At 40.7% G+C, this 17,468-nt stretch overlaps 1 protein-coding gene across 1 annotated transcript; it reads right to left on the bottom strand.

Moving 5' to 3' along the window:
* Positions 1 to 1,784: 1,784 nt before the first annotated feature.
* Positions 1,785 to 17,260, bottom strand: LOC139470160 (transmembrane protein 106B-like). Its single transcript, XM_071252461.1, has 7 exons — positions 17,187 to 17,260; positions 14,999 to 15,160; positions 13,813 to 13,876; positions 11,293 to 11,458; positions 10,391 to 10,587; positions 2,959 to 3,012; positions 1,785 to 2,115 (listed from the first exon to the last, which is right to left on the bottom strand). The coding sequence occupies exons 2-7, from the start codon at positions 15,156 to 15,158 to the stop codon at positions 2,022 to 2,024; spliced, it is 735 nt and encodes a 244-aa protein (XP_071108562.1). The 5' UTR covers positions 15,159 to 15,160; positions 17,187 to 17,260; the 3' UTR covers positions 1,785 to 2,021.
* Positions 17,261 to 17,468: the final 208 nt, after the last annotated feature.

Raw genomic sequence — 17,468 nt, 5'->3', positions numbered from 1 at the left:
TCAGAAACAGTTGTTCATTCGTGGGCTTGACCTAATTGTTTTTAGCTTCATGGAAACACAAACGCAAAACAGTTGCTTAGTTCGCCAATCAAACACCATGGAATCACTTGCAATATAGATATCTCAATCTGACCATGTTCCTTCCAAATGTTACACATATTAATGACATGAAATTGAGAACATATATCTGTCAGGACATTAGGATAGTAAAACAAATAATATCACAAGTATGAAATAAAAGTGGAAGTGAAAGTTGTTATTGCCGCTTTGAACATTTTTTTTCAGTTATATCACAGTGTGTCAGTTTAATGTGGGAGTGAGTGAGTGAGTTGGGTTTAATGCCGCTTTGAACAGTTTTTTCAGTTAAATCACAGTGTGTCAGTTCAATGTGGGAGTGAGTGAGTGAGTTGGTTTTATGCTGCTTCAAACAGTATTTCAGTAAAATCACAGTCAGCATAATGTGGGAGATAAAGTGAGAGATTCAGGTTAGAATGTGTTGTGGAGTAATTGTAGTGAGACTAATTCAACTGCGAAATTAAAGATTTCTTAGTTTACTGATGAGACTGATTTATAAAGTTATGCTTATTTTAACGACCCTCTATCTTTGAGGGATGAGAAATCCAAACAAGATAAAACTACTGAAATCCAAACAAAAGAAACTATTACCGTTTTCTATTTAATTGATCTAATGCAGAGTACCTAGTTGTAAACGGTCAATGGAAGCAGGAAAGCAGGAGCTCAAACTGTAGTCTAATTATTTCAGTTGCTAAGCAACCACAATCTGTATCTCTCCTTTACGTGAGGAACACACAGGAAGTCAGCTGCCATCTCTAGAGCTCCTTGATTCAATGAAATCTCACAAGAACAACATGGCAACATCCCAAACACAGCGTAGTCAGTGAAGCCCAACTTGTTTTGAGCAAGCAACTGACTCCCTCTAAAATTGGTTTTATATGATTAAAAAGTGAGACACCTCAATCCATCTTCCTGAGGCAAGGGAGTTAACTGACTGTACAAGTCCAGTTTCCACCCTTGCTGAACTAGGCTGGAATTTCTAGACTCTATCGTAGCGCCACTAGTGGCTATTACCAGTAATGTCCCTTCTATGTCAGACTCTTTCGTAGCGCCACCAGTGGCTATTACCAGTAATGTCCCTTCTATGTCCCTCCTACTGACCAGTCAGATTCCACCTCACATGTCACATGCATTTGCTTCAAACAAAATGGCGGCACCCAGTCAAGGTGATCTGATTGATAATCAAGATCTATATTGTAATGAAACTGGTTAGTCTAGTTGGTTATGTGATTTTGTTTGGACTATACATAGACTCTGTAACTCCAGGCTACCAGCCCAGTTAGGCAAAAGTTCAAACTGGACTTTTATAGTCAGTTAACGCCCTTGCCTCAGGAAGATGCCTCAATCCCAAAACTCAGTGAAAAATCTACGGTCATATCCAAGGAAGGATTCTATTTTTGTTACTTGGTGAAAGTTTGTTTCCAAAATATAAGGGCCGGGGTCAAAATTACAATAATGTGTTGAAAATATTTATTCTAAAAATGACAAGCCAAAAGAGTTACCTCCCTTACCATATTTCCCTCCTTTTTTTCTCTGTTACTGATAATCTACGTGAGTTCATTGTTTTGCCAGTAATTATACAAGAATGCTCTCAAATTTTGTTTTACTCCAAATACAAGAAGCTTTGGGTTGTTTGATCAATATTTCAACTGAAAATATAATGCTTCATGTAGCAGTCTCACATGGTATCGTTAAAAATAATTATCAAATTGGTTTGAAGTCTTCAAGGCATACATGACCTTACAGATTCAACAGAGAGAGATGCGATGAGTCAGCAAGAAAACACTCGATGAAGAGACATCACTCAATACATGGAGCCTCTTGTCTGACAACACTTGTTCTTCACTCAGTTTGTTCATAGCCACAGATTGACGTCTGCTCCAGTGTCCCAGGATGCACCAGCACTGTGGTCACATGTTTCATGTGGAAAATCCCGACTCCGTGGGTCAGACCTCTGTGGCGTTAGAGCAGGAAACAGGTTGGAACGTGGTGAGCGTCGTCTGCTCGATGTGGCCGAGATAGCTGTAGTTTGCTGTTAATCTAGAAAAGTAAAGGAAAGTAAATTAGCTGAACAAATACATTTTTAGAAGAGTGTTTGTTTGTTTGTTGTTTAATGCTGAAATCATCAATATCCATGTATGTTCAAGTGGCTGGACCAGACAGTCCAGTGATTGATGTTATGAGCAACAATCGTCTGGTACGATGACCTTCAATCAAGCAGGTCGCCAGTCTGACCACCCGATCCACAAAGGTGCCTCTTATAACCAGCATAGGTTGTTAGGGATCCTGTCCAACTCGGAATCCCCACAACTGGAAGAGACTTGACGGTGAAGGATCTGATGCCATATTTCTAGAGTGGCAAAAGTTGAACTTCTGAGCAGAGTTAAAGCCACTTCAGAAGTATGTCAGTTCCATCCATGTGGGAGGAAAACCGGGGGTGATGCGGGTTTTGACTTTTTATGCTTGGTTAAACCCACAAGATCAGGTGCCGACAGACCATTATCAAGGTAATCTCTCACGATCAGTACAGTATCCCGGCACGGTTGGGGGAAGTAACTCTGCACAGCCAACTGTGCCACATTCATAACAGGGAGAATCCGGACCCCAGCCACTCATAGCAGACCTCGGCACCACAACTTGGGATGCAAGTTTTTACTGAAGCAGTATCTCCTTGGTAACGATATCTCCTATGAGATATCACTTGATCTCACAGAGCGATATCTCTTGTTAAAGCAGCGTTGGATAATAAATACAACTCTACCAATCTTCTGCAGGAAACCGCGAACGAGGACTAAATATAAATTGTGGCAATTAAACCAGACATTTTCATTTGTATAGCAGAACCAAAAGGAAGAGAACTGATGGGTTTCCATGACAACTTACTGGAATGTTATAGGGAGATTGTGCACCCATGGCCTTGGATCTTCACAGAAATGTCTGCAACATCAAAAGAATAATCATAATAATCACAATACCTGGATACATCACCTGACTTCAAGTTAACGACCATGTCCAGATACATCCAAGTTCGCCGCTGTCACATATGTTGCCATTAGCAAGTTATAAATATGACTTGATCAGGGAATAAATTCTGATCCTACTGGACACAGAAACAAAATGATTACCTACCAGGCCATATTACTTCATGATGTTGTTTTTAAATATAACTTTGTATTCATGAATAAATTGTGTATATATCAACTTGGTCTTTTCACCATATGGCTGAAATAATGCCAATGCGACGTTAAATTTTAACTCACTTACTACTTGGTGTTGTACTTGTAATTACTTGAAAATACTTTAATTCTATATTATTTACTTGACAAGTAAAACATTCATAGAACTGACGAGTGCGACCATGTTAGGCTGTCAACAGAAGGTAAGAGTAGTCCTGACACCAGTATCACGGACTGCACATGGAGCACATGCAGATCAGTATCATCACTTGTCGGCACACTCCGGCGCAGCGGTGACTCAGCATAACACCACTGCCACAAGCTTATTTGCATATCATGTGACCGGTCTTTTCTCTTGTTTGTAAACAAACAAATCAGTATTGAACAGACTAATGCAAGTATTTGGGGGCACTGAACGTATTGTTCTGCATAATTATAAAGATATGTTACTACAACTGCGACAGTGAATTTCATGACAACATATATTTATACACCAAAGTGACCGTATCGCTAGCACTCCATTGGGCTCCGATGACAGCACGTGGAGCTGTACAACCAATGTAGACAAAGGAGAACTACGCAAAAACAAGTAGATTTTCACGTATTAGGCTACTTTCTTAATGAACCGTAACCATTCTTTGACATTTGTTTATGAAAATGTGTAGACTTGTCAAACATGAAACGGATGAAAAGCATATTCAATCTTGAATGGACTGTGAAAGATGTGACGAATCGTCACATGGCGCTGGCCTGTGGCAGAGGTACTATGCTGGCTGGCTGGTAAACTGTCACCAAAGGAATGTGAAATGTTTGAAATCATTCAACGTTATTTTTGTAAAAAGATTCAGGATTCTCTAGATACACTCCTTCCGTCGTCGTCACCAGAAATTGTCTGGGTTTAATTTCTCTCCAGGCGTACATTGATCAACGAGCTCTCTTATTCCTTGGAAGACTATGTAATAGTGACATTAACTTTGCATTTAAAAAACTATTGCAGCACAGACTTGTTCGGTATGAACTCGATACAATTAAAGAAAAAGATGATAAACGTAAAATGTCACCCTTATACCACATGCTTTCACTAGTAAACAAGTATGAACTCAATAATGATATAAACACCTACACCACCTATTCTCATGTCCCCCCAAAACATGCATGGGCGAGTCGAGTTAAAGAACAAATAACCATATGTGACCGTAACGTAATTCATTTAAGAGAAAACCTAAAACGATACTCTCTTATACAATCACCTTAAAGGGGCACTGATCTAACGCAATTCCCCGGGACTGGTTGTTGCCTTTGTTATTGTTTTTTCCCAGAGAGTACCCGGATGTATAGCAGAAACCTAGACTAGTTCGCGACCTCTGCTGCGCAATTCGTAAGCGCATCAGTCACTTTCATGGGTAGTAATAAGGACGTATGGTCACATTGATCGACAAAATGAAATACAGTTCTCGAGATAATACGGAAATGTAGGTATCTTTGTGGGTAGCATCGGTAATGTTGACGAAGTTTTGATAAGTCACTTGCTTGGTAATTTTGCGATTTTCGTTCACACGATTTTGACTTGCAACACAAAGTAAATATTTCACCTGAGCATTGCTTTTTTTATAGTGTGTATATGTTTTTACTGTCAAAATGTGTAATATTTTCAAATTAATTTAAAGTCTAAATATTGAGTTATTTTACAAAGTGACTGAAAAACATTTCCATCTGTATTATTATGATAACGAATTCCAAACATTTTGATGTTTAATGTCATCACCAAGAGACTGAAAATGTTACTTGAAAAGTACATGTCTATGTTGTTTGGCTTCTAATCCTACATAATAATCTGTTGTGATGTTTGTAGGCCCTTTTGATCATCTTAATCAATCTGGACAGATTTTTTAGTCAAAATGACTGAAATATTTACACATTTTATAAATTGCCTGAGAGAATCACATTTTACATATTGACGGTAATATATACACGCTTACAAAGGAAAAGACCTGTGAAAACAACGTCTATCTCGCATTGAAGAATTTCCCAACCAAGACGGAGAGAAACAAGACCGAATCGGTTCAAATGAATGAAAACAAAATGCAAATACCATAATTGCAACCTACAAAATTTATGTGTATAAATTTTAGGAGCTTCCTTGTTCGAGGAATGTATCCGTGAATATCCACACAAAGGAACAATATCCCACTCGTCTGCAGCTGTACAAAGAAACTTATTTGATGTCACGTGTCTCTGTAACAATCAAATATTTTAAAAGATATATATCGTTTCGGGATATTATAACCCGTGTTCGTTTCTCAACTGATCACTTGGATTGTTGCAGGTGTTTCACATAGGTGTCAAGTCTCAAGGGTCGGCTGAGAAAGCCCACGTGACAACTATTTTCATAACGTCCACGGTTCCTAAAAAATCTATTGAGTGATAGATAACAATGAGCAATCAATCAATGAATTATCAGTTAACCCTTTGAACAAAGTATGTTGTTTTTACATCGGCACTTCACGCCATGATATGAGTGATTAATCAATCAACGTATTTTCTGTTAATCCTTTGATGACTAGGAACGATCCGTTGATTTACAAAAAAAGTAAATCAACTGATCATTCACCTCTTGCTGGTCTGCCACGTGCATATTACATAACACACATTTCACCTCACTTCAAACCTGGATTTAGATTGAATAATTACCCCAGACACAATAAATGCCAAATGGGAACCTTTGTCAGGTAATCTAAGTGGTGCTACCGCTAATTGTACCTGTAATAAATTCATTAACTGAGCATCAAGTGAATGACGACAAATACACAAGTGAAGGGTTATACGAGAAAACGTGGATGACAACAAGGGATTAGTAATCGTATTATCGAAATCCGAAAATGCTTTCACTGCATAGATACTTTTTTTAGTATTAAACTATAACCATCTGGGGTATTTCCAAATAAGGACATCCAATGAGCTCCGCCGTTCTTTTTGTCTGTTTGTTTAGGCTGAAGAAATTAATTAACACGGCCCCTTTGTCGAAATCTTTATAGATAACAGTTAACCAATCAGTGTTTATGCAAAAATTCGTAAAACAAATATTGCCTCCAGCCTCCAAGTTTATTTAGCTATCCTTGCAGACGGTAGCCCAGTCTCTGGTCACGCTCAGTTGCATTGCGTATCATCCGGGTACTCACTGGGGAAAAACCAATAACAAAGGCAACAACCAGTCCCGGGAATTGCGTTAGATCAGTGCCCCTTTAAGTATTAAGTATTTTTCAAACTACCGGTAAATGTGTGAACAACTGGTTCCTATTTCCGTCTTTCCGACAAATAAACATGTAACCTTAATATCTTTGTATAAAACATTGTCCGACATACAGTACAGTCCTTTACAGAGTCTACTTGTATACAGTCTCACGTCTACTTATCTACAGTCTCGTGTCAACTTGTCTACAGCTTAGATTCTAGAACAGTCCGGCACTACTTGCTGTAGTGTCTGTAAGGAAACAGTGACAAGTCCACTTGTCTACAGTCTCAAGTCTACTTGTCTACAGTCTCAAGTCTTCTTGTCCACAGTCTCAAGTCTACTTGTCTACAGTCTCACGTCCACTTGTCTACAGTCTCACGTCTTCTTGTCTACAGTCTCACATCTACTTGTCTACAGTCTCACATCTACTTGTCTACAGTCTCACATCTACTTGTCTACAGTCTCACATCAACTTGTCTACAGTTTCGTGTCTACTGTCTACTTGTCTACAGTCTCACATCTACTTGTCTACAGTCTCACATCTACTTGTCTACAGTCTCACGTCTATTTGTCTACAGTCTCACGTCTTCTTGTCTACAGACTACAGTCTACTTGTCTACAGTCTCACGTCTACTTGTCTACAGTCTCACTACTACTTGTCTACAGTTTCGTGTCTACTGTCTACTTGTCTACAGTCTCAGGTCTACTTGTCTACAGTCTCATGTCTTCTTGTCTACAGTCTCAAGTCTTTTTGTCTACAGTCTCAAGTCTTCTTGTCTACAGTCTCACTTCCACTTGTCTTCAGTCTCACGTCTTCTTGTCTACAGTCTCACATCTACTTGTCTACAGTTTCGTGTCTACTTGTCTACAGTCTCACGTCTTCTTGTCTACAGTCTCAAGTCTACTTGTCTACAGTCTCACGTCTACTTGTCTACAGTCTCACGTCTACTTGTCTACAGTCTCACATCTACTTGTCTACAGTCTCACGTCTACTTGTCTACAGTCTCACGTCTACTTGTCTACAGTCTCACATCTACTATCTACTTGTCTACAGTCTCACGTCTACTTGTCTACAGTCTCACTTCTACTTGTTTACAGTCTCAAGTCTACTTGTCTACAGTCATGTCTACTGTCTTCAGTTTCACGTCTACTTGTCTACAGTCTCATGTCTACTTGTCTACAGTCTCACGTCTACTTGTCTCCAGTCTCACGTCTACTTGTCTACAGTCTCACGTCTACTTGTCTGAGGTCTCACGTCTACTTGTCTACAGTCTCACGTCTACTTGTCTACAGTCTCACATCGACTTGTCTACGGTCTCACGTCTACTTGTCTACAGTCTCACGTCTACTTGTCCACAGTCTCATGTCTACAGTCTCACGTCTACTTGTCTGAGGTCTCACGTCTCCTTGTCTACAGTCTCACATCTACTTGTCTAAAGTCTCACGTCTACTTGTCTACAGTCTCACATCAACTTGTCGACAGTCTCACGTCAAATGTCTACAGACTCACGTCTACTTGTCTTCAGTCTCACGTCTACTTGTCTATAGTCTCAAGTCTCCTTGTCTACAGTATAACGTCTACTTGTCTACAGTATAACGTCTACTTGTCTACAGTCTCATGTCTACTTGTCTACAGTCTCACATCAACTTGTCTACAGTCTCACGTCTACTTGTCTACAGTCTCACGTCTACTTGTCTACAGTCTCACATCTACTTGTCTTCAGTCTCATGTCTACTTGTCTACAGTCTCACATCAACTTGTCTACAGTCTCATGTCTACTTGTCTACAGTCTCACGTCTACTTGTCTACAGTCTCATGTCTACTTGTCTACAGTATAACGTCTACTTGTCTACAGTATAACGTCTACTTGTCTACAGTCTCACGTCTACTTGTCTACAGTCTCACATCTACTTGTCTACAGTCTCATGTCTACTTGTCTACAGTCTCACATCAACTTGTCTACAGTCTCATGTCTACTTGTCTACAGTCTCACATCAACTTGTCTACAGTCTCATGTCTACTTGTCTACAGTATAACGTCTACTTGTCTACAGTATAACGTCTACTTGTCTTCAGTCTCATGTCAACTTGTCTACAGTCTCACATCAACTTGTCTACAGTCTCACGTCTACTTGTCTACAGATTCACGTCTTCTTGTCTACGGTCTCACATCTACTTGTCTACAGTCTCATGTCTACTTGTCTACAGTCTCACATCAACTTGTCTACAGTCTCATGTCTACTTGTCTACAGTCTCACATCAACTTGTCTACAGTCTCATGTCTACTTGTCTACAGTCTCACGTCTACTTGTCTACAGTCTCACGTCTACTGTCTACTTGCCTTCAGTCTCAGGTCTACTTGTCTACGGTCTCATGTCTACTTGTCTACAGTCTCACGTCTACTTATCTACAGTCTCAGGTCTACTTGTCTACTTGTCTAGAGTCTCACGAGTCCTTGTCTATAGTCTCACATCTACTTGTTTACAGTCTAACGTCTACTTGTTTACAGTCTCACATCAACTTGTCTACAGTCTCACGTCTACTGTCTACTTGTCTACAGTCTCACATCTACTGTCTACATGTCTTCAGTCTCGCGTCAACTTGTCTAGTCTCATGTCTACAGTGTCATGTCTACTTGTCTACAGTCTCACGTCTACTTGTCTTCAGTCTCACGTCTACTTGTCTACAGTCTACTTGTCTACAGTCTCACGTCAACTTGTCTACATTCTCACGTCTACTGTCTACTTGTCTAGTCTCACATCTACTGTCTAATTGTCTACAGTCTCACGTCTACTTGTCTACAGTCTCGTGTCAACGTGTCTAGTTTCACGTTTACTAATCTACTTCTCACGTCTACTTATCTACAGTCTCACATCTCCTTGTCTACAGTTTCATGTCTACTTGTCTACAGTCTCATGTCTACTTGTCTACAGATTTGATCCTAGAACAGTCCAGCACCACTTGCTGTAGCGCCTGTGAGGAAACCAGTCCCAGTGTTAGAGACCAATATGACTATCACCATTATGTCTTCTCAATGTCAAATCCAAAATTTAAACATGAATTTACGTTAAAGTGATAATTTGAATATTACATAAAATAAAATATTTATGATAATAATATACTGATCCTGATACAACATATTGAAAGTTTCCACTCTCTTTAAACCCGAAACACAGAACCCCAATCCTGCATCAGTGACCTCAGGGACACACAGAACCCAAATCCTGCATCAGTGACCTCGAGGACACACAGAACCCCAATCCTGCATCATTGACCTCGGGGACACAGAGAACCCCAATCCTGCATCAGTGACCTTGGGGGCAGCCCCACTGGCAGAGAGATACAATCTGGGTTTTGCTGCATGGTGAGGTGAAATTGGGTTTAACGTCGCGTCCAAGATTATTGCACTTATATAGCGACGTGCATGTACGTGTGTGTGTTTGTGGGGCTGCTTGTACTAGTCCGGACTGATGCCGATTTATAGTGCAAGCCCACTGAGATACCATGCCGCAGTTTAACATGAATACACTCAGACACAGTATACTGACTCCGAGCCAACCAGTCCTTGTTTTAGCCCCTTAATGCCGAGCGCCAGACAGGGTAACAACAAGTACCATCTTTTAACATCTTAAGGTATGACGCGGCCGGGGATGGAACCCTGGACCTTTCGCTCTCCAGGCGGACGCTCCATCATTAGACCACGGAGGCGGTGCTTGCTGCATGGAATAGAGATGGAATTTGCAATGATTGTATCAGGATAAGAAACAATGAATTGTTTGCGAGGGAACTCCAACAATTTCAATGTGCTGTATACTAAAGGTCTCTCATCTACACCAAAACTTTCGAACTCAAAACTAAAATGGAAATCTCTCATCGCAGACATAAATAAAACATGACAGAAACTTACACCAGGAAATCCCAGTCGTTTTCCTTCTCAAATATCAAATTCATAACCACATCGTATCTTCCGACACCGCGAGTGGGGAGGTCCACAGTGGTCTTGTTTTTTGCCACGGCAATCTGTTTGTTGTCATACAGCGACACCATCAGTGCTCCTGTCACTTCCACAGGGAAAAAGTTGTTGTTGGTGAAGTTGTAAGAATTCTGAAAACAAAGAAAAGATGGTGGGCTTTTTTAACACAATCAGTCAAGGCAAACGGTGTCAGACAAGGCACGGTCCAAGTAACTTGGCAGCATGATGACCATTGCTTCCAGACTTGTTTTACAAATCATTTTTACTTAGTAGCCCCCACAGCAGGATCCAACTCCCACAGCACAATCCATCCCCACAGCAGGATCCACCCCTACATCCCCCACAGCAGGATCAATCCCTACCCAACCCACAGCAGGATCCACCCTTACCCAACCCACAGCAGGATCCATCCTTACCCAACCCACAGCAGGATCCACCCCTACCCAACCCACAGCAGGATCCACCCCTACCCAACCCACAGCAGGATCCACCACTACCCAACCCACAGCAGGATCCACCCCTACCTTACCCACAGCAGGATCCACCCCAACAGCAGGATCCATCCCTACCCAACCCAAAGAAGGATCCACCCCTAAAGCAGGATCCACCCCTAAAGCAGGATCCACCCCTAAAGCAGGATCCACCCCCACAGCAGGATCCACCTCCACATCGCCCACAGCAGGATCCACCCCAACAGCAGGATCCAACCTCTACCCAACCAACAGCAGGATCCATCCCTACCCAACCAACAGCAGGATCCACCCCCACAGCAGGATCCAACCTCTACCCAACCAACAGCAGGATCCACCCCTACAGCAGAATCCGCCCCTACTCACCAGTATCGTGAGGTTGGCAAAGACCTTCTTTTGGTCCACAAACAGACTGACTGGATTGAGGAGACCCCTACTGCTGCAGACGTTCACGTCCCGTGGGTACAGGAAGAACAGTATGAGACCTGCCGTTATAGCACACAGCAGAATGGCCAGTGCTACATACTGGACCCTGGAAGTAGACAGAACATGATTATAGAAAATACAGACCGGCCACACAAGCAGACAGAACATAATTATAGAAAATACTGACCAGCCACACAAGCAGACATAACATAATTATAGAAAATACAGACCAGCCACACAAGGAGACAGAACATGGAATATCTGGCCACTGTACTAAAACTCTTAAATTTGAAGTTCAAACTTTGAAAAGAACACCTTCAAATTTGATTGAAGCGAGCAAGACTGATTTCTGTTCTTTCAAAGCAGAAAAAGTTTCATTTTGGGGTAAAATACCAGATATAGCCTGCAACCTCGGGGTATCGTGGTACTTGTCATGTACGCTGAACGGAACAAAATGCACTCACTAACCTTTTTGATTATTCGTGTTCTCTGTATCAGATATCATTCATGTTATCAAACAATGCATATTTTACTGATAAAAGTTCATTATTTACATTAGTAGCTCCGAGTAAAAGCCCGGCCTTGCGCTCTGTTTGACAAGGGAGAGAACTCCATCGTATCTCGGTACAGAGAAAAGTGTATGTGTATGGAATTGGACAAAAAGAGGACATAATTCTACCAACCACTTGGTATGATCATGCCAGATATCAGTGATATGACCAGACAAGTGCAAAGAAAGCACAAGTAAAATTCTAAATGTGTTATCTGTAATGGGTTTTCAATGCATATTTACAGAAAAGTAAGAGAAAAATATTTTAAAATTCAACAACAAAATATCAGAAATGATATTCTAAGATTGTTTATAAAAAAAAATTATATGACAATAATTTGTCACATAATGGAAAAATTGTTAAACGTTAACAATAAATATATAAAAAACACTTCTAGTATGCCCAAAGTATGTATTTATGTTTTGGATACTAGTGAAGAAGGTATTTCTAAGTTTGGCATTATGGCCCTTATGATCTCCCAATAGATTCTGGGCACACAGCGGGAAAAAATGTGCGGACTACGTAACTTCCGTTACCTTATTAGTCGCCATGAATATGCAGATCATCTAGTTCAGGTCGATAGAGAAAGTTTACTTGGGGACCTGCGGGTTATATCATTGGCCATTGATAGATGGGGGTAAGGCAATATTACAACAGATGCCAGAAATATGTATCAACGCATTAATAACTCCTTACTTACAGCAGACGGAACATTCCGAGGAAATTGAAATTGTTTAGAAGTGTGCACGTCCTGGTTACTGATTTTCATTAATAGACAGCTGCTAAGAGGCGTGTCCTGCGTGAACTACCGGAAATCACAAATGCCTCGATATGACGAATGCCGTGGTACCATGGGGTCCGAGTATACAATGATGTTCTCTGCAGTGGCCTAAGAACTACATACTGTGTTCGACGTAATAAGCGCCCAGGGGGCTCTCAAAATTAGAAATAGGGGGCTCTTATTAGAATGTAATTTTGGTGAAAAAAAAAACAGAGTTGAAAGATCGCTTATTACGTAGAATATGGTATATTGCGGTACTGGTGACCTGCCACGAAGACACACTGCCCCAGATTCCTACTTCCAGAACAGGCTACAACATTGAGGACACACCCATGGCTGCTTTGCCTTCTTCCTTAAACATATCTATAGGACTTCAACATCATGACTTCCACATCCATCATCTCTGCTGATTGTAGTCAGACACTGCTAGCAATTAACAGGTCTCAGTAAAGAGACACCAATAGTTACCATGGTTACAAACTGACATCAGAACCTGCTCCTGATACCTGGTGTGCTGACCAAACTCATTCAAATTTACTAATATCCATGCTCAGCCAGGCGTGAGATCCATATTGCAGCAGGCATGATATTGTGTTCAAAACCACATAAATCAAAATGAAAGCTACATATTAATATGAAAACAATTAAAATTGTTCCTGATAGATATCAAATTACTGAGAAAACACAGCTTGCGCTTGGCCAAATAATGATTGCAGATACATTGCAGTGTTAGAGTGAGTTTGGTTTTACGTCGCTTTTAGCAATGTTCCAGCAATATCACGATGGAGGACACTCGATATGGGCTTGACACATTGTACCTATGTTGGGAATCGAACCCAGCCTTAGCATGACAAGCGAACACTTTAACCACAAGGCTACCCGATCGCCCTGATAGTGTTAGAAATAAAGAGGGGTCATGGTGACCTTGAGCATGTTGAGGTTTTCTGTCAGTGTTTGAATCTAGGGCCCCCTAAAGCTTTCATTTTGAACACTAGTGTTACGACAAGGACACCTTAACTTGCTGAAAGATACCTTCCATTCGGGCAGATTGTTCTGATAGAAAGTAAATTATGTCAGATAAGAGTCTGCCAAGATATTCAACAACTCAGGAGAAATTTGTTTTCTTACGTTCGTCTCGGCTTCAATCTTTTGTCCTTGAGGGGAATTAACGCCACTAGCTCGCCTTTTTGTTCTGAAAAGAATCATCGTCATCATCATCATCATCATCATCATCGTCATCATCATCATCATCATCATCATTCCCTCCACATCAACAGACACATTTGATAAACAACCCTGAAACAGCACAATTAAAGCAGACAGATAAGATCAATTCCAAATTGCATGCCACCACCATCATCATCATCATCATCATCATCATCATCATTAAAATCATCGTCATCATCCAGGATCAATTGAAAGATCAAGGTAAATCGAACCCGGGTCTTCGGCATGACAAGAGAACGCTTTAACCACCAGGCTACCCAACCACCCCTTACAGGACCTGTGAAGATCCAGGGTAGAATAGGTCTTCAGCAACCCATGCTTGCCTTAATAGGCGACTATGCTTGTTGTAAGAGGCAACAAACTGGATCGGGTGGTCAGGCTCGCTGACTTGGTTGATGCATGTCATTGTATCCAAATTGTGTAGATCGATGCTCAATATTGCTCATGTTGTCAATCACTGGATTGGCTGATCCAGACCCGATTATTTACAGACTGTCATCATATAGCTTGAATATTGCTGAGCATGGCATTAAACAACTAACAAACAAATCAAACATACAGACTCTATGCAATGTGATAGCGCTAGAACAGTTAACTACCATAAATTATTTGTCCATGCTCAACACAGTGTGAACGTGGAATGAATTACCGGATAATGTTCAGTCAAAATATACTGTATATGACTTCACTAAATGTATCACCACAACAGAAAATCCTAAAAAATTTGGCTTTAACTTAGACTATGGTACCCGTTTCTGTCAAATTATCCATTGTCGCCTCAGGTTATGATGCAGTGATTTAAATCACATACCTATTCATGGACGATGTAAAAACATGGCACAAACTCGTGAAGTGCTGACAATGATAACGTACCAGGCCATGGTTACAAATACTGACTGCACTGCAAAGAAGACATACCTATTCATGGACGATGTAAAAACATGGCACAAACTCGTGAAGTGCTGACAATGATAACGTACCAGGCCATGGTTACAAATACTGACTGCACTGCAAAGAAGACATACCTATTCATGGACGATGTAAAAACATGGCACAAACTGGTGAAGTGCTGACAATGATAACATACCTTTTGTGACACGCCCCAGGCCTCGACACGTGGGGCACGGCTCGCTGTCCTTAAACAGCTCCTCATAGGTGGATGTGTCTCTTGAGTTGACGATTCCATTACCCACAATTCCATGAACGTTTCTCCTCAAGGGCGTGTTTTCATCATCACTAAACGCCATTCCTTGAAACCATCAACATAAACACTCCACATTATACTGCGAACTCAAGCACTTTGTGCGACATCACAAATTTGGTCGTTTTATGTATTGTACAAATATACATATTTTTCAAATATTATTTTATACCATGTCATATTTTTTCATGACCTGTACTCCTCTCAGTCTGGAGTTATTTCTTTGCAACCTTTCACCAGGGGTAGATGTAACAACAAATCTGTATGTAGCCAGCAGGGCTTGTTTCTCTTAAAAGTAACTGGCCCTTCTCCAAACTAACTGGCCTACAACTGAATGGTGGAAGCCGCAAAGTTGCTGAACCTGAGGTCACGTAGCCACCTAGCGGGGCTCTGAACATTTTAGAACGCCTCATCCCCATAATGTTTTTTCCTGCACCCTGGGGTGAAATCATGGCTTCCATTTGCCTCATTTCGTGATGATTTATGAGCAAATAAAGATGTTGTTGTACGCAACATTACAAAATGGCGTGTAAGAGGCGACTAACGGGATCAGGTGGTCAAGCTGAACCAGGATTCGAACCCACAATCATAGGTTCCTGGCGTGCCCAAGGGACGCAACTCTGCACAGCGAATCACGACGCCGCTAGTTGACAGAGAATGGAAACATATGTCATAAATGCCATATTTTGACTTGTTAAAAGTCATATTGTTGTAGTTTGACTATTACATGTCAACATAGTCTTTTTGTGATCGAATAAGAAAAACACAGGAAGGCTGTATCGGTGACCCACCAAACTGTTCCATAAAATAATCACGTCTGTATATTAAGAGCTACACTTAACGGGCCATCTGTTAATATTAATTTATATTGTTAAATTTATAAAGCTGCAACCGACGTAACCGACATTGGAACATACCACTGCTGGAAAAATGAAGTTTCAGCTATAATTAGTTCCGATCACTGCATCAAAATATCTTCAAGTTATATCATAGGGTATCTTTCAACCGAGTCACTGATAGATCCGGGAGAAAATGTGTGTATAGCTGATTGCTCTTACTGGCTTAGTTTATATGACAAATACACACGGTAATCTTAATCTCTGCATAGAAAACAATGCCTAGCAGGACAGGAAAAATAACTGAAATGGTCTAGTGATGTTTTAAGGTAATTTTCACATTTTCATTGACCAAGTTTGTTATCGATCCTTCTGTTCGTTCCCCTGAAGCGATAAGTTATAGTTTTTGAATGCCCGTAGCCTGATGCACGAAATCTCTGTGTAATGTCAGCATGAGTGCTTGATGGGAAGCAAAGGGAATTAACTCTCAGATTTCGAGCTTTGCATAAGAATGTCTACCAGTCTACAATATATTGGAAACAATATAGGCATTGACTGACTAGCAGTACATGCATGAAAACAGACACATGGAACTGTTTGAAATATAGAGACTAAGAGTGACAGGGTTGAATATAATTTTCATAATATAAATCATATTTGTTGTCATTAATGTTAGGGTGATGTTTTAGCTGCAGATGAATGGGTCTGTTTTAGCCAGCATACCCACCTATACCAGTATGAACTGACAAGTTAGGTCACTTCTAGACATTCCCAGCTTCAGAATTACCCCTAGACTCACGCTTAGTCTCTGAAAATATACAATACAGGACTCTTATACAAATTTTTGTGGGAGTTTGTTTATTTATAGAAGTAGATATAGGTGGCTAGTAGTAGCAGTAGTGTGACATGGCCCTGTGCCCCGTGTTGGGGCTACTGACAAGATGTAAACATTGGAACTTAACGTTATAGTTTTCAATAACACCAAAAGGAATGTGGAATTCCTGATATATATCCTCGTGAAAGACTTTGTACCGTTTGGGGCGTTTGTAATACTCTCTACAAATTTGGTCTCAAATTTGAAAGAGTCACGAGATCAACAGCGTGTGTCTCTGTGTTTGTCAACAAACTCTTGCTGTGACATTGCACATTTTCGGTCACTATGACAACTCTTGTAATTTCGCTTTCGTCTCAGAATCATTTCACAGCAACTAGATTGTCGGAGTCTCCAAAAAACTTACCAAATCTTACACAACAAACTCGTGTCAGCGCAGCAGTGACTCGCCCATTCTGGACATGACTGATGGATGTAATGTACTCCACAGCAGCACGTGTATGAATTACTGCCACCGCAACTTTTTTCTAGTATTTATAATCACTGTTAGGAGCTTTGGTGTCAACCAATAAACATGCCGGTGTTCAACAAAAATAGTTACCTTCGTATTATATATGCCATCTTTTAAACTATTATTTGAATAAACTTGTTTTATATCTGTAGTGCCAATGGCCCATCACGTTAAAGC

This window comes from Haliotis cracherodii, unplaced genomic scaffold (genome assembly GCF_022045235.1).
Source record: "Haliotis cracherodii isolate W230 unplaced genomic scaffold, xgHalCrac1.p SCAF_20, whole genome shotgun sequence".
Classification (NCBI taxonomy): domain Eukaryota; kingdom Metazoa; phylum Mollusca; class Gastropoda; order Lepetellida; family Haliotidae; genus Haliotis; species Haliotis cracherodii.
This window is presented reverse-complemented; position numbering and strand designations above follow the sequence as displayed.

Bases quoted from the DNA above. Each gene is read 5' to 3' on its own strand.
- LOC139470160 (XM_071252461.1), bottom strand. From the start codon at position 15,158: ATGGCGTTTAGTGATGATGAAAACACGCCCTTGAGGAGAAACGTTCAT. The intron at 11,459-13,812 runs GTAAGAAAACAA...GTCTACTTCCAG, and splicing joins AGATTGAAGCCGAGACGAAC to GGTCCAGTATGTAGCACTGG. The intron at 10,588-11,292 runs GTGAGTAGGGGC...CTTTGTTTTCAG, and splicing joins TTGCCAACCTCACGATACTG to AATTCTTACAACTTCACCAA.